A 17,378-nucleotide genomic window follows, 5' to 3' on the forward strand; every position below is an offset into this window, starting at 1 on the left:
TATGTTTAAGATAGGACAACTGGAACATAGTTGTGTTTTTTATTTGAAAAATGCCCATGCATTCCCGCTGATCTTTTAATGATCGAATTTAATGTATTTAAGAGCTTTTTAATCTTGTTTTAAAAAGGCAAGACTTGTATCTTAGTATTGGATGGTTAAGGGTTGAAAAGTTATATTGTATATCAAGAAATGGGGAGCTTACTGATGCGCATAGCTGTTTTACCATTTCCTTTTACTCTAAATAATATTAGCACTTATTTTTTAAAAAATTAAATATATGGCTTTAAAGTAGTATTTTAGTACTCTCATCCTTGAAGTACTTGTAGTTAAGAAGTGTTTTCCAGCAAAAAAATTCAAAGTTTGCAACTAACAAATCAACTTCAAAGAGCTCTGCAATGAGAAGTCACTCAGATAATGCTTATTTTTTCAGCAAGCCCTTGGTTAATTTTAACAGTATACCCTTCTATCTTTCCGTGTGTGTGTGTGTGTATACATATATGCGTCTATTATTGATTATTGAATTCACCCGACCCGATAGTCTATTTTGGGATCAATGTTGAATTCACCCGACCCGACAGTACCCATTTTGGGAACATCCAGTGCCAAAGTCACGGAATGGGTAAGTCGCCAATCCCTAAAACGGACTATGTAATGTACTTTATCTGCTGGGTTTGGGGGGGTCATTTTACCAGAGGTTTCTAATCTACCCTTGTGTGATGAGTGTTGAAGCATATACTCGGGGGTGGGTGCAGTGCTGCTGGGTTTGGGGGAGTCATTTTACCAGAGGTTTCTAATCTACCCTTGTGTGATGAGTGTTGAAGCATATACTCGGGGGTAGGTGCAGGGCGGACTATTTTAAAGCAAACTCCCCGTTCATTAGATAGACAAGATCACCAAGATTTCGTTATCCGCTGCCAAACTTATTCCAATTCCAAGAGCTCGGATCGAATCGGTATATAAATAAAACAGAGTTATTATTGCTCTCAGGTAAAAAAAAAAATGCATTTATTAGTGTAACAATCATTTACTACTTGGATACATAACAATAGCATACACTGGTGCTTCCACGGACCTTCCTCCCGTGCTTTTGTTTCCACCAGAAAATTCAGAGTGTCAACCGGTAACCCTATGGACATTACAATATCATCAAAACTCCAACATATGATATAGATTGGACTTTTTGAGAAGAAAAAAAACAAGAGAGAGACAAAAAAGAAAGGAAAAATCATATGCACAAAGATGATAAATATCACTACAAATACAAAGTGAGTGTCCAAGAGATTTCTATATATGACGGCAGAACCGTTGAAGGATCATCTGGGACCGGACAATTCATCTGGACGGATGTTGGATGTGGAGTCCGCGATGATCCAATCAGTATTTGGGTGAGGGGCATGGTTGTATTCTTGACGTAGTACCTCCTCCTTTTGCCACTCTTCCCATCTCTCGGCTAAGCCATCGCCTTCGAGCATTCTGACAACATCTGACATCTTGGGCCGTTCCATTGGAGAGCCTTGTGTGCATAGCAGAGCCACCTGGATCAGCTGTTCCACCTCTTCAACAACGTATTGACCCTGCATATCTCCGTCAACCAGTGTCTCCAATTTTTTTTCTTTCAGTAGTGTTTTCACCTGAAATGTTGGGGAGATTTATTAGGTAGTGAATAAGAGATGCCAATGGCAATAATTTGAAATTTCAAATATTAAATGGTCATTCTTGATTTTAAAAGCATTTGCAAATATAAATTTGCCACTTAAAATCATGACCACCAAAACCAGTGATTGATGATGGTGATGAATCGATTGCAAATCACTTCAGTTCAACTCCCTTGTTAGGGATGCGTTTGAATGCCAACATGAACATTAGAAGACTCATTTTGATTCGCATAAACATAAAAATGGGCAATCCATTTTAATGTGCTTTCCACATCCCCCTAGCCAACCAATTTTTCATTAAAAATTCGTGACACCGGACAAGTTCGCAGAAGGCTACTATGGCGAACTTAAAATATTAATACAAAAATGACAATCTAACATTAGAAAATACAAATATTTTTTTTTGATAAGTAAAAATATTGGTAATTAGAAAATGCAAACATATCATGGGAGGATGATGAATTCTTACCCAATCAAGCAACATGACATCGTCATCACTGGCAAGCCGAGCAAGATCAAAAGCCCTCTGTCCAGTGATAAGCTCAAGAAGCATGACCCCATACCCAAACACATCAGTTTTTTCTGAAGACTTCCCAGTGGAAAGGTATTCGGGGGCTATATGACCAATTGTGCCACGTACAGCGGTGGTAACATGTGTGTCCTTGTAGTCCATGAGTTTAGCTAACCCAAAGTCTCCAACAACAGCTTCAAACTCCTCATCCAACAAAATATTAGCAGCTTTAACATCACGATGAATTATCTTAGGATCACAATGATCGTGCAAATATGCAAGGCCCCTAGCGGATCCAAGAGCAATTTGCTGCCTTTTTTCCCATTCAAGTGGCGATTGCGATTCAGGTCGATCTACAATAACACATTAATTATTCATGAATACACTGTAGATATTAAGCAAATTTGGGAACAGGTCCTGAATTATGAATTTTAAAATTTTCAACATTTTGTTCATATATTGGACCAATCACAGTTTTCAAAGTTTCAGAATATTATTAGCTGACTTTGATAAAATCCTATATAAGATATCATTTATGTAGACATTAGTCCAGGTATTGATTTCTTCAACATAAAACAGGCATGAAATTTGATGCTGGAATTCAGTTAGACATTGACAATTGACATCACTTCTGAAACTCCAAGCAGATTGCATAAAAGCAACTGAATTTTTTTTTTTTTTTGACAGGTATGTATGTATTAGAAAGCGTTCAAAAGGGGAACGCATCCCAAAAGCTACACAAAGTCCGAAGCCAAAAAAACTAAGAACTCAAGGAGCCCAAAAAAACTGAAAATTATTATTATTATTACAAGTAATTGAAAAAATTACTGAAGCACGTAGGGACCAACAAGCAGTACCTCTTAAACATGATGCAACACTTCCATTAGCCATATAAGGATAGACAAGTAATCGTTCTGTTGGTGTCATGCAAAAGCCACGTAAACGAAGTAGATTTCGATGCACAGCCATGCTGATCATTTCTACTTCTGTTTGGAACTGAAGCTCCCCACCTTGAGTACGCTCCTCTTTTAGCCTTTTTACCGCCACTAGAGTGCCATCAGCCAAGCGTCCTTTGTAAACCTTACCAAACCCACCTCTGCCAAGAATATTTTTGTTGCCAAAATTATCTGTTGCGACTTGTAGTTCACGCAAAGAAAACCTCTTGAGCTGTCCAAGATGGACTTCTGGATCCTCCTCAGCTGCAAAGAGATGTAAATGGGTGAAAATGCAATATATATGGAACTGCAATATCAATTTAAACCATTTTCCATTTAAATCCACTAACCAGGTACATCAAAGAAATGATCTTGAGGTTTCCTCCGTCGCCACCAAGCAAGCGCAATTGCAGGAGCAGCAAACAGCAGCGCAGCACCAGCCGCAACTCCTCCAGCAATCGCTCCAGTTGCACTATTGCTTACTGTTTTGACATTAGACAATTACAGATGCAATAAGTTAATTCTTTTTGTGCATTCCCACTACCACTTAAATTTTCAACCGGAAGCAAACTAAACATGGTTAAAAAAATGTAGAATTTGTAAAAGACAAATAATCCCTATAAATCTTTCATAGGACCAATGAGTTCTACTTTTCCGTGTAAAAGACAAATAATCCCTATAAATCTTTCATAGGACCAATAAGTCCTACTTTTGAAATCCTTTTTCCATTTAAGTTATAAACCACTCGATTTTTCACTTATACTCGTATCAAATAGAACTAAAGTGCTATAATAATTATGATTTATATTCTAAAATTACTGTGTAATACTCTTTTTATTCTACGTCCTTTATGTTTTAGTTAATTAATGAATATGATATTATAATCTAATTTTAATTAAGTTAATTAAAGTTCAATTCCAAAAATCTTTTGGAAATTTTACAACAATCATTTTGAACATACAATAAAAAAAATTCTATTAAAATAATAATAAAATTTTATAATTCCTTTTTATTGAAACAATTTGAATACAAATTTTATCCTTTTTGAAAAAAAGAATAATGATTTTGAAAATGGAGATTTTAAATAGTAAATTGGTAAGGGTATAAGTTAGTTAAAAGTTGAGTGGTTTACAACTTAAATGGAAAAGGATTTCAAAAGTATGACTTATTGGTCCTATGAAAAATTTATAGGAACTTGTTTGTCTTTTATAGAGAAAAGTTAGTGCTAATTTTCTCAAAATTTTATATATATGCATATAAGGATAAATTTAAATAATAATTGTCTGTCATGTTATTATATATCGTTACTAACATTTTCTTATAAAAAACATGACAAAAAAGTTGAGAATTGAGAGTTATATGAATAGATACATTTTGGACTAAATTATTTGTTAATGTTCAAACTTGTAAAATATGTATTCTGAAGTATCAGACGCGTTGCGAAAGTATCTGAACAGTACCGAATATGTGCTAGAACTAAAAGAAATTATTATAAAAGTATGGATACGTTTAGGAAGTATCAGACACTTATTCGTGAGTTTTTGAGGAGTGCCGATATTCAACACAGAAACGATACGGGTACATTCCCCAAGTATTTGTGCTTCATTAGGTTGACAGCTTCCTACTCAAAACTTGGATTCGAAAGTGTTAGTCTTGAGTCATATGAGTACCATTGTTGAAGACAATGCAGGCAGAGATTTATGAAGAACACAACGAGAAACCCGCACTCTCAATCACATATCCAGAGCACAAGTAAATTGACCTTAGTAAGACCAAAATCAACCTCGATTGGGTTTAGAGAGGCTTATTAAAGTTTTATTTTTGTTAGATAGTTAGAGAGTTTGGGTCTTATTGTACTGTGGGCGTAAAGGTTATTTTGTAATCATGCTATTTCTATATAATATTGGAGTGTTGTAGAATCTCAAGTTCAGTTTTCTATTCCACGATTATATATTTCTCTTTTCTTCTTCTTCTCCCCATCTTCTCTCACTAACCCTAGAAACACCATCTCACCATCTTTATCTTGGTATCAGAGCCAAATCAAACCTTAGACCTCATTCTTATTCAGTTACCTGTATTTGGAGAAGGTTGAAGTCAGCGTCCGTACGCTGCCGTCACACTGACATCTTGCTGATGTCATGCTGACGTCATCATCTGCAGGTCAAGAGCCATGCCTCCTGGCTCACCTGAATTTTCTGAGAATTATGGCAGCGTTTCTTTTTCGTTTTAAAGCTGCTTGACTGATCTTTCATATTTTTGAAACTTTTTCTGGTTTTTTGCCCAAACTGTTGTGATGTGGAGTTTGGAGTTTTTTTGGCTGGTTTTGTTGATTGGAGGAGTTCGTTTAGACTTGGAAGAGGCTTTGCAGTGATTGTTGGTTGGTTATTTGCATTTTCTGGATCAGTTCTTGGCCAAGGAGGAGGTTTGGCTTTGACTTTTTTTTGTTGTCACTTGTTTTTTTTTTTTTTTTTGGTTGCTTGTGTTGATTTCATCTACTCCTAATCCCTTCTGAAACTTCTTTGGTCACCTGGTTTTTCGAGATGCTGTGTTTTTCTTTTCTTTTTCTTTTTTTTTTTTTCTTTTTTTTTTTTTCTTTTTTTTTTTTCCTGCTCCAGATATTGATTCTGTAAGTACCATCCATTCAGATTCAATTTTGTTTTGAACTCTGTTTTGAATCTGAATCAGCAATATTGTGAGCTTGGGCTCTGTTTACATCAGAATCTACAATCTTGTTACACCCTTGTATTTTTGGTTAAAATTCTACCAATGGCTGATGATAAACCCCAACCAGTAAAGGATGATGATATGCCTAAGTCGATTACTTCGAAAAAATTGAATGGGGTTAATTATCTTGCTTGGGCCCATGTTGTTCAAGTTATTTACGTGGGCGGCGGAAATTGAAGTATTTAACTGAGAATCATCCTGATGACACGGAGAAGCTTGAGGACTGGATGTGTGAGGATTCTATTGTTATGGGATGGTTGTGGCATAGTATAGAACCCAATATTGCCTCTACAGTTGAATTTTGTGATTCCTCTAAAAAGATTTGGGATTCTCTTGCTGAGTCTTTTTCAAAGCATTCAGAGTAATGTTTCTCGGGTTTATGAGCTGTATGATAAGATTTTTACTACTACGCAATCCGGAAAACCACTATCTGAGTATTATAGCATACTTAAAAAATTACGGGATCAACTATTGCAACATCAACCCTTTACTGCTGATTTGGAGCAACAAAAGTGTCATTGGGAGGAGTTTATGATTGCTTCACTGTTGTCTGGTTTGGATTCTGATCTTTGTGGCTTTAAAGATCAGATTCTTGCTAGCGAGAAGTTACCTACCGCTGCAAATGTCTATTCTCGATTATTGAGGTCATCTTTGGGGCAGAACTCTAGTGTAACTCCTTCAGAGTCTTCTCCCTTAGTCTCTAGCAGCGAAGGTCATGGTAGCTCTCGTGGAGGTCGTGGTTTTCGTGGTGGCGGTCGTTCTAATGGACGTGGGGATAGGAGGTGCGATCACTGTTGTAACGACCCACTCCACCACATAGTATGATATTGTCCACTTTAAGCCTGAGCCCGCACGATTTTGCTATTGGGCTTTATCCCAAAAGGCCTCATACCAATTGGAGTGACACACCTACATATAAGCACTTCACCTTTCCCTTACCCAGGCGATGTCGGATTGTGCACCCGTAACTCGCCAGTGTGGTAGCTTGCCAGTGTCTTGCACCCGCCCACAGGATTATCACAATCCACCCCCCTTGGAGGCCCGACGTTCCCATCGGCACACTTCCGGCTGGGTCAGACTCTGATACCATTTGTAACGACCCACTCTACCATATGATATGATATTATCCGCTTTGGTACTGAGCCCGCACGGTTTTACTCTTGAACTTTACCCCAAAAGGCCTCATACTAATTGGAGTGACACACCTACATATAAGCACTTCATCTTTCCCTTACCCAGGCGATGTGGGATTGTGCACCGTAGCTCGCCAGTGTTGTAACCTGCCAGTGTCTCGCACTCGCCCGCGACACAACCGCCCACAGGGTTATCATAACTATGGTGGTGCAAATCATACTGAACCTTATTGTTGGATGAAATATGGAAACCAGATTATGTGCATCAGGCTACCAATAGTGCTACACAACCACAACCTCGTACTACTTCTGGACATGTAGCTTCTAATTCTGGCTCTCGTGATGCAGTCACTACTCAACTTAGTGAATTGATTCAGACATTGCAAATTACTCTTCTATCCAATTTCACTGCTACCTTAGCCAATTCACATAATATTGCATATGTGGCCCAATCCCCTCAGTCTTGGATCATTAACTCTGGAGCTAGTACATCATCTCTCTTTTCTAATTTAACACCTATCAAACATCGTATTGTTCTAGCTGATGGTTCATCTAGGCCTGTCCTTAGGAAAGGTGTTTGTCACCCTACCAATTCATTGTTTTATCATCCAGCCTCTATGTGCCTAATTTTCCTTTTAATTTACTTTCTGTAAGTCAATTGACTAAAACATTAGATTGTTCCATAACCTTTTCCCCTACTTCCTGTATTTTTTAGGACCTCAGGACGAAGAAGGTGATTGGTTCGGGGAATGAGAAAGACGAGCTATATTATTTGGATCCTGGTGAATCGCCATCTATTTCATCATTAGCTTTGAGTGCTACAGTCTCCCTCTTCAATGGCATTTTTGCTTAGGTCACCGGTCACTGGCAAAGTTGCGATTAGCTATTCCTAGGTTGAGTGATGTATCTATTTTAGAATGTGAAGCTTGTCAGTTGGGCAAGCATCACCGTAGTTCCTTTCCGAGTCGTAGTCATAGTCGTCATACCGAGTCTTTTAATGTAGTCCATACGGACATTTGGGGTCCTTCTCAAACTACCAATTTGAATGGATTTCTTTATTTTGTTATATTTGTTCATGATTATTCCCGAATGACATGGTTGTTTTTTATGAAAGAGACATCTGAGTTACCTCGTATTGTTGCTAAATTTTATAACGAAATTCTTACTCAGTTTGGTAAACGCATTAAAAAATTTCAATCTGATAATGCCTTGGAATATGCAGAGTATATCATGAATTCTTTTTGTGCTGATCGTGGTATCATTCACCAGACTAGTTGTGCCCACACTTCTCAACAGAATGGTGTTGCTGAACGAAAGCATCATCACCTGTTGGATGTTGCTCGCACCTTGTTATTTAATATGAAGGTGCCCAAACATTTTTGGGCCGATGCGGGTCTTACTGCTTGTTATCTCATTAATCGTATGCCTTCTGTTGTTTTAAATAATCGAACTCCTTTTTCTCTTTTATATCCTGGTGTCTCACCCTTTCATCCTTTCATATCACTCCTCGTGTTTTTGGTTGTGTAGCCTTTGTTCATGTCTTGGATCCTGGTCGTGACAAACTGTTCCCTCGTGCTTGTAAATGTGCGTTTTTCTAGGCTATTCCTACACACAAAAGGGATATCGGTGTTACAGTCCTGAGTCTCGTCGATACTTTGTGAGTGCCGATATTACCTTTTTTGAGTCGAACTGCTTTCTTTTCATCATCTAGTCAGAGTTTGTCTCATGATCTCATTTATGTTGGTGAGGGGGAGTCATCCTCAGCTTCCCCGATTCTTTCGATGCCATCTGCTCCACCTTCTACTACTCCACCGTCTAATCCACCATTGCAGGTTTATCAGCGCTTTAGTTCTTAGCCCATTGTTTATTATGGTCCGAACATGCCATCTTCTCCACCAGAGGTTCTTGTTCTTCCGACATCCAATTCTACTATTAATGATTTGCCCATTGCATTGCATCGCAATAAGCGTACTTGTACTCAACATCCTATAACTAACTTTGTGTCCTATGATCGTGTTTCTTCCTCCTTGCAGTCCTTTGCTTTTACCTTGTCCTCTATTTCTATTACCACGTCTTATTATCGTTGTCGGGATGGAAACACGCTATGGATGAGGAAATGAATGCCTTTCGCAAGAATCAAACCTGGGAGCTTACCGTTCTCCCTTCAAGGAAACGAACCGTAGGCTATCGGTGGGTTTATATTGTCAAATATCTTCCTGATGGTTCTGTTGAGCGCCTTAAGGCGCGGTTGGTTGCCAAAGGTTATACGCAGACTTATGGAGTGGATTACTTGGAAACTTTTTCTCCAGTAACTCGTCTTAATTCTGTTTGAGTTCTTCTTTCTATGGCAGTTTGTTGTTCTTGGCCTTTATATCAACTTGATATAAAAAATGCTTTTCTTCACAGCGACCTACAAGAGGAAGTTTACATGGACCAACCGCCTGGTTATGTTATTGCTGGTAAAGAGCACTTAGTTTGTCGCTTGCGGAAGGCTCTTTATAGTCTGAAGCAATCACCTCGTGCTTGGTTTGATAAATTTAGTGCCATGGTAATTGCTATTGGTTTTCGGTGCTCCGTTTCTGACCACTCTGCCTTTATTCGTCGCTCTTCTGCTGGCATTATTGTTTTGATTGTCTACGTTGATGATATTTATCATCTCTGGGAGTGATTCCGTCAGTATTGCAGAGTTGAAACGACATTTAGGTCAACAATTTCATACAAAAGACTTGGGTGTACTATGTTATTTCCTTGGGATTGAAGTTGCTCGTTCTCATCAGGGCATCTCTCTCTCTCTCAACGAAAATATGTGCTCGATCTTTTGTCGAGACCAGTCTCTTAGGTGCTCGACCTGTTGATACCTCCATGGACTCTACAATCAAACTTGATGGTGAACAAGGAATATTATTTGTTGATGCTGGGCGATATCATCGCCTTGTTAGGAAGTTGATTTATCTTACTGTTACTCGTCCTGATATTACTTATGCTGTTAGGGTGTTTAGTCAATATATGCATGCTCCTCGTCAGCCTCACTTTTGCGCTATCTGAAAAATGTTCCTTGGGATGGACTGTTGTATAAGCCCTCTTCCTCCTTATCCGTGAAAGGTGTTAGTGATGCTGATTGGGCTGGCAGTCGCTCTGATAGGCGATCTACATCTGGTTATTGCACTTTTGTTGGTGGTAATCTTGTTACTTGGCACAGTAAAAAGCAGTCTGTAGTTGCTCGTTCTAGTGCTGAGGTTGAGTATCGTGCTATGGCTCACACCGCTTCAGAGATGTTATGGATTCGCTCTCTTCTTCAGGAGATTGGTATTGATGTTCCCACTCCCATGCACATGCATTGTGACAATAAGGCTGCTATCTTTATTGCTAGCAATCAAGTACTTCACGAGTGCACCAAGCATATTGAAGTTGATTGTCATTTTATTCGTGATTTATTGTTGTGGAAGCAGATTGTTACTCCTTATATTTGTTCTGAGGACCAACTTGGTGATATCTTTACGAAACCGTTGGCTCGTGGTACCTTTCAGCGATTGTGTTTCAAGCTGGGCATGTTCAATTTGTATGCTCCAGCTTGAGGGGGAGTGTGAGATAGTAAGAGAGTTTGGGTCTTATTGTCCTGTGGGCTTAAGGGCTATTTTGTAATCATGTTATTTCTATATAATATTGGAGTGGTGTAGAATCTGAAGTTGAGTTTTCTATTCCATGATTATATATCTCTCTTATCTTCTTCTTCTCCCCATCTTCTCTCACTAACCCTAGAAACACCATCTCACCATCTTTAACTATTTTAAATGAGTTTTTGAAAAAATGGCTTTTCAATGGTAAGGAATTTAAAGAGTTTTCAAAACTATGTTTTTAATAGACAATAGAGTGACTCGACTAATAGGTTGATTAATCGAGTAACAACCAGGGTGTCGATTGAATGGCCAATTGATCGAGATTATTTGAATTGCGTGATTCAAATACTGAGAGCATCGATCAATGAAAGCAACACTTGAGAGTGTTGATCAATCAAATCCTGCATATTCTAGGAAACTCTCTTAACTGCATATTCTAGGAAACTCTCTTAAGATAGAACTTTACAAGGATTCAACTTACTAAAACAATAGAAACCTATATTGGCTATAAATATGGGGTTAAAATCACTCTAGGTAAGAGTTTAAAGCCTTTAATGATCCAAAAGAGAGAACTTTTGGGAGAGATTAGAATTTCAAATTACTCAATCTAGGGCTTCCTTAGATACCATCATATGTGATTGAGTGTTCATAAAAAAAAAAAAACCTTGCTTCCTTAGATACCATCATTTTATTATAAGTTTTGTGTCACTAGATCCCCGGCATGAATTTCAAATACCTACTTGAACTTTGTTATTTCAAAACCTTGCCTGGAAGGATCTCAAACCAATCAATGCATATTGTTAAAAGTAAATCCAAATTTAAGCTATACATGTCAAATAATGGAACCTAAATTTATTCGTTTCAAATCCTTCAATTTAGATGGAGCCTAAAAGGAAATTTAACGAACCTGGAGAACCTGGGGTTGTTGGAGTGAGTGCGGGTGGAGGAGTAGCTGGAAGAGGTTCCAACAGATTATTATTAAAACTGGAAAATGTCAACATGGCAGTCAGTATAACATCTCGATGGGTCACCTAGTCAATTAGCATGAAATAGGTACAACTTGCAACAAACCTGATAGGAGTAAATGCTGAAAAGGAACCATTAACTGGAATCTGTCCTGTTAATTTATTGTTTGACAGATCACTGCATTCCACATGGCAACAGGTTATAATGTCATTCATATTCTTGCAAGACTATTATGTGTGAAAACTAACTAAGAAATAAAAAATCAATAGTACTCACAGGACTTGGAGTGATTGAATAGTAGTCAAAGACATAGGAATAGTTCCCTTCAGAGTGTTGTTGTTGAGCCTCCTGTCCTTGTGGAGACAGTACATGGAACAGACACCGTTACGTTCCAAAAAACAACAATGGTTACTCATCAATAAAACTTCCAAGGACATAATTAATTAGCAAATAACTAGCATACACACGTAACAAACAAATATAACATTGAACAGAGTGCTATGTGCAGTTGCAGTGTGTTTTATATACAAATTTGTCGTCATCTATAAAGTAGAATATGGGGTAAGTCAAGCATCCAATGCTTTACTTCTTTACTTTTTTGTCCTAACAAGTGCAAGCAGTAGAAATTAGAGAACACAGAAAATAGATCCATGGGAAATTAAGCAGCTGTCTTAGATGTCTTGCTTGGTTCCATTTGTCTTCAAGCACTATAAGACATATGACAATATTGCAAAGTTTATGATGTAAAAGAAAAAAGTTCCATCCTTTCCAAAAGTTCGATCTTGAATTTGGTGCAGTTGGTTAAACATGTGTAATAGCAGGAGGTCCAGTACTCAAATTCTGAGATCTTCCCGATAATACTTGAACGTGTTCGGCCCACTCCTGAGAAATGTTTGGCCACACATAAGGGGTGTTTTAAAAATACAAATATCTAAGTTGTACCTTTTCAAACTCTCAAGCGTACACTTTTTGAACATTTGAATGTCTAGATACCATGTTGTGCACCTCCAAATCCAGCAGGTGCAGACAGAAAATCAATGCTATTATATGAACCTAGACCACTTGATTGGTCATATTTTTCAAGACATGTATTCGAATAAGTTTAAAAAATATAATGTAAAAACAAAAATCCAGAATTGTTTTAACTCACAGCAATTTTCCAAGAAAAAATCTTAGGTAAATCCCATCGAGTGTTGGTTTGCAATAGCTTCCTGATAATCTCTATGTACTAGTACTAGATACTACTCTTGACAAATACAGGTAAGTGTAAACAGTTCTCTTTACATTCAGATTGTGTTATGCTACCTACTTTGAAATATGAGGAAGAACAAGCATCTATTTGCAACAGTAGCATAACACATAAGCTATGTACTTTGAAAAACAAGGAAGAACAAGCAGAAGTTAAATAAAATTAGTAATAGAAGTAAAAGGCTTAAGGGTGTGTAATCATACAAGAAACGTAGTTTCTGGAGCTTGCCCAATGTGTCTGGGATGAAACCATCTAACTTGTTCAGGTAAAGATCCAAGCTCACCAAGTTTGTCAAATTCCCAAGCTCGCTAGGAACTTTTCCACTTATGTTATTGCTATAAAGTTCCCTGTCACACGAACATGTTGTTAATTACTTATAGACCAAAAAAGATATGCAACAGGAGCCGACTGTACATTTAAAAGAGAGAGAGAGAAAATCATAATAGCACCTACAAATCAATAAACTTTGTTTCTACAACATGAACAACCATGCCTATCTACCAGGAATAAGAAAAAGGAACATATACAACCATGCAGAGGTAGATTGTAGATAGAAAGTTAATCCTTGGAAATATAGGTATGTCAGAGACCGCATGCACATCCCATATTAGAGCCTTGAATAAATTATAATTTTTTATAGGAATTTCTGTAACAATGGCTAAATGAATACCAAGATAACAGGAGAGCTACATCCATCGCCCGACATTTTTACAGTAAAATTAATACAAGAAACAGCTAGAAAATTATGAATTTTCTTCTAGAGGTTTATTCTTAGAGGATGCCATCTTAAAATGCACATGAACTTGAATACATGGTCACATCAAACTAACAAAGTACTTATTGAAGAATGCTGTGGCAAATACATAGGAAAGTTTCAGCACATTTGACGCCCTTGCACATGAAGAAGTAAGTGATCTCAATTGACTTACTCAAAACAGACCAACATACCAATTCAATCATTTGATCATATATAACCAGAAAAATATGAGTAACAAGAAGTATAGGTCATTACCATGTAGTCTATAAAGAACATGTTACTGACATTTGCCATTTTCTGTATGCATAAATGATAATACATCCATAGAAACAAATCAAGGAAATGAAACCACAGTCCCCAATATGATGATTATAGTGCAATATAAAATTTTTAAAAAAAATAAATCAGAAACTAAACTACAGTAGACACCAGCATGCAAATATGCTCATCTAAAGGAAAGGATAGTGACGGAATTTACAGAAGCAAAGGTAATTTTAGTCACCCACATTGTAATTTAAAAATAAAATAAAATGTATTTGACCCAAAATCATGATCATAAGTATATTTTACTGTTTTCAACCAAGTACAGAGATGGAAGAAGAGTACAAGCCAAATCTGTTACATTTAGAGCCGTGAATTTGAATAGACGCCCTATGCAATTGACTCCAGCAGATTCTGGGACTTGAGAAACATGTTTATGACTGAAACCTTAATTTAGATAGAAACATCAGATTTAGAAGGAACTTGGAAGATTGTGGAATTAGATTAAAATTTATGGAACATTTGAGCTAAAATGTCCTCCCAGATTATCGAACCACATGCTCCCAACAGTTAAACTTAATTTCCAAAAATTTAACCAATAGTCTTATTGGAGTTCATCCCATGTTCATAGGAGAAAGCCTATCTAATAACGTGAAAAACAATAAGGCGCTCATGCAACTATATTACTGTCACCCGGGAAGAGAGAGAGAGAGAGAGAGAGAGAGAGAGAGAGAGAGGAATGTTGGCAAATTAGGTGTTGGAGGTAATGGGAACAAAAGTTATTAAGAAAACAAGAAAAAAGAACACGAGATCAATACACAGAGAACAAAATTATAGATCAAGTGAAACATTTCCACCGCACAAAAGTAGAACTTACAAGTACTGCAAATTCAAAAGCTGACCAAGCTGCGGAACCAATTGACCAGATAAATTCGCATTTCCAAGATCACTGTGTAGATATGGAAACTTTGTTATCACGCCACTATAGAATGAAAACCAGGAAGCAGCACTAACACCAAGTAATAAGGTACATAACAAGCATGTAAATAACTAAAATCATCACAGAAAGTAGGCAACTTACACTCTTGTAACACTATTGTCACTGTTGCATGTAACATGAAACCACGTGCAAGGATTGACCAGTGTAGGATCCCAACTTTGCAGAACATTGTTAGGATCAGCTAAAGTGGTCTTCAGTGCATTTAAGGCATCACCTGTTTCACATGCATGAAGCAATCATCAAGTGCTGGTTAATAGCAGTTACTATCATCAACTAATAGATATCAAAGGGGTGATAAGTTGTACAACAGCCTGGCCCATATAGGGCAACAAAGGGGCCAAACGCACAACCGGTTTGGCAGATGCTGTTCAGTAAAAATCTTGGTATTTAGTAGTGAGCCTGTCAGCTAGATATAGAATTATGCGGGATCAACAAATTGAATTTTATATAATTAAAAGTGGAGAAATATAGCTGAAAGACGATAAATTGGAAAATTATGCCATTTTTAATCAATTAAGGCACAGATTTCATGAAAATTTCAGAAATTTAGGAGCAATCAAACACTTATCCATAAAAATTTTAGCAAAACATAGTTGAAAACTGCACTAGCACACGTAAGGATACAAGAAAAACTTATACCTTTATAATCACGAATTAATAAACCTGGCTTAAATAAGATGGAATAAATCAAGAATTCAAATCCTTAAGGAGTGTCTAGATGTCTCGTTAAATTTGTATAGCCCAATTACACTTTCTATATCGTTTGAAGTAGAACTTCATCACTAAACGTGGGGCTCCTAAGAAAAATAGGAAAACTTCACCATATTTCTAGTTATATGTAATCCATTTCAGGATTTATTGAAATAGCAAAATTCAAAAAAATTCAACATCATTTATGAGATGACTGAACATCCAAACACACCTTACATACTAAATTCTAATTTTGTGTTTGTGCAACTAAAAGATAGTAAATAAGTAAATCAGCAAAAGTCTCCTACATAATCATTCTTAGCTCCTTCAAACTCCACGAGTCAAGTTTAAAGTCAAAACTAAAAGAATCATAAAGCACTTGTTGCTGATCTCAATTATGCAACACTCAAAGCAATAAAACACCAAATTCATATTCAAAGAAATGGTCAATACCACATAACACCAATCAATATGCAATTATTCCTCCAAATCGATATTTAAAGAAATACTCTAGTTAACACTTTAGAATCACATAACAAAGAGGCTGATAGAATCGGTACAGACCTTCTGCATTACCGGAGACCCATACTAACCGATAAAACACCAAAATCAGCCACAGGAAATCCGAAGCTGAAATCTTCCGATCCATCACTACCGTAGCTAAAAACCTAATTCCTCATCAACCGTTCACTCACTCAAACACTAATCCGACACTTCACCGGAGACAAACAACCAAAAGATAAAACCAAAACCCTAGCTACGAAACACTGAGGTCATCAATTCAATTGAGAACAACACCAACCAGAGCAGAAGCAAGAGCTCATCAGTTGACAGTTGACGAGAGAATACCGGAATGAAAGTCTTTGGCACTTTCTTTCGATTTTCCGGGAATATTTTTGTTTATACCCGGTTTTGATGGAGGTCAAAGTACCGGCGTTGAAGAGGGACAGGAGAGAGAGAGAGAGAGTTCCTTACTATTCAACGGTGCTTGGGATGGGAGGGGTGGAGGGTGTAGTCGTTGCACGGGGGCTTGGTCAAAGGTTCTCCTCGCCCAAAGTCTACAACCACTGTCGCAGTATTGAAAATGAAATCAATTACTTTTTTAATTTAATTTAATTTTGTTTTTTATATTTTATTTCATTCCATTGTTTTTTGTATTAAATAAATTACCAGCTACGTATCACCTATAAGGACAGCACACGATACAACACACGATACAACACAAATGTGTTAACACATTTAATTTTAAAAAAGTAAGACACGAGTACGGCATGAACACGACTACGTATAAATATAAATTTTTATTTTTATACATAATAATAGTATTATAAAACTTTAATTTATATGAAGTATTGGTTAAATGTCCAAAATAATAAAATTAATTTTTATTTATGAATAAGTATATGAAGTGTCGGACACGTATTCGAAGAATATCCGAAAAGTGTCGGTGTTCGATACGAGTACAACTCTTTCATAAAAGTGTCCGTACTTTCTAGATTACCAGTAACGTCATAATTATTGGTATCTCTCTTATTAATTTTCCCTCACTTTATAACACAATTCTCTTTGCATAATATTTAATAAAGTTAAATGATAAAATTTATTTACATTAACAAAATTAAATTATCAATTTATTTTAAATACATTCTCCCTCTCCCCACCTTAAATATTAGCTTTGCGAGAGTGTCATGACTTACCCCATTAAGGAATGCGTGCACGTATGGTATAATATCATATGTCACGACTCGTTCTGCATCTTGTAAAATTACTACAATCTTTGTACGCTTTCTTCAGGATACTCACAATTTTACTCAAGTCACAATTCTAATGAAAGAGTCAAAATGTATGCAATTTTATTTTCGTTTGAAAAGATTATTTCT

At 36.9% G+C, this 17,378-nt stretch overlaps 1 protein-coding gene across 1 annotated transcript; it reads right to left on the reverse strand.

Moving 5' to 3' along the window:
- Positions 1-957: 957 nt before the first annotated feature.
- LOC132294301 (BRASSINOSTEROID INSENSITIVE 1-associated receptor kinase 1) lies at positions 958-16,552 on the reverse strand. Its single transcript, XM_059792108.1, has 11 exons — positions 16,063-16,552; positions 14,890-15,022; positions 14,686-14,757; positions 12,994-13,137; positions 11,818-11,889; positions 11,647-11,718; positions 11,483-11,559; positions 3,452-3,583; positions 3,024-3,365; positions 2,125-2,519; positions 958-1,631 (listed from the first exon to the last, which is right to left on the reverse strand). The coding sequence occupies exons 1-11, from the start codon at positions 16,145-16,147 to the stop codon at positions 1,314-1,316; spliced, it is 1,842 nt and encodes a 613-aa protein (XP_059648091.1). The 5' UTR covers positions 16,148-16,552; the 3' UTR covers positions 958-1,313.
- Positions 16,553-17,378: the final 826 nt, after the last annotated feature.

This window comes from Cornus florida, unplaced genomic scaffold, assembly GCF_030987335.1.
Source record: "Cornus florida cultivar Cherokee Brave unplaced genomic scaffold, ASM3098733v1 CherokeeBrave_3.0.0_Hap2_Chr02, whole genome shotgun sequence".
NCBI classification, from domain to species: Eukaryota; Viridiplantae; Streptophyta; class Magnoliopsida; order Cornales; family Cornaceae; genus Cornus; species Cornus florida.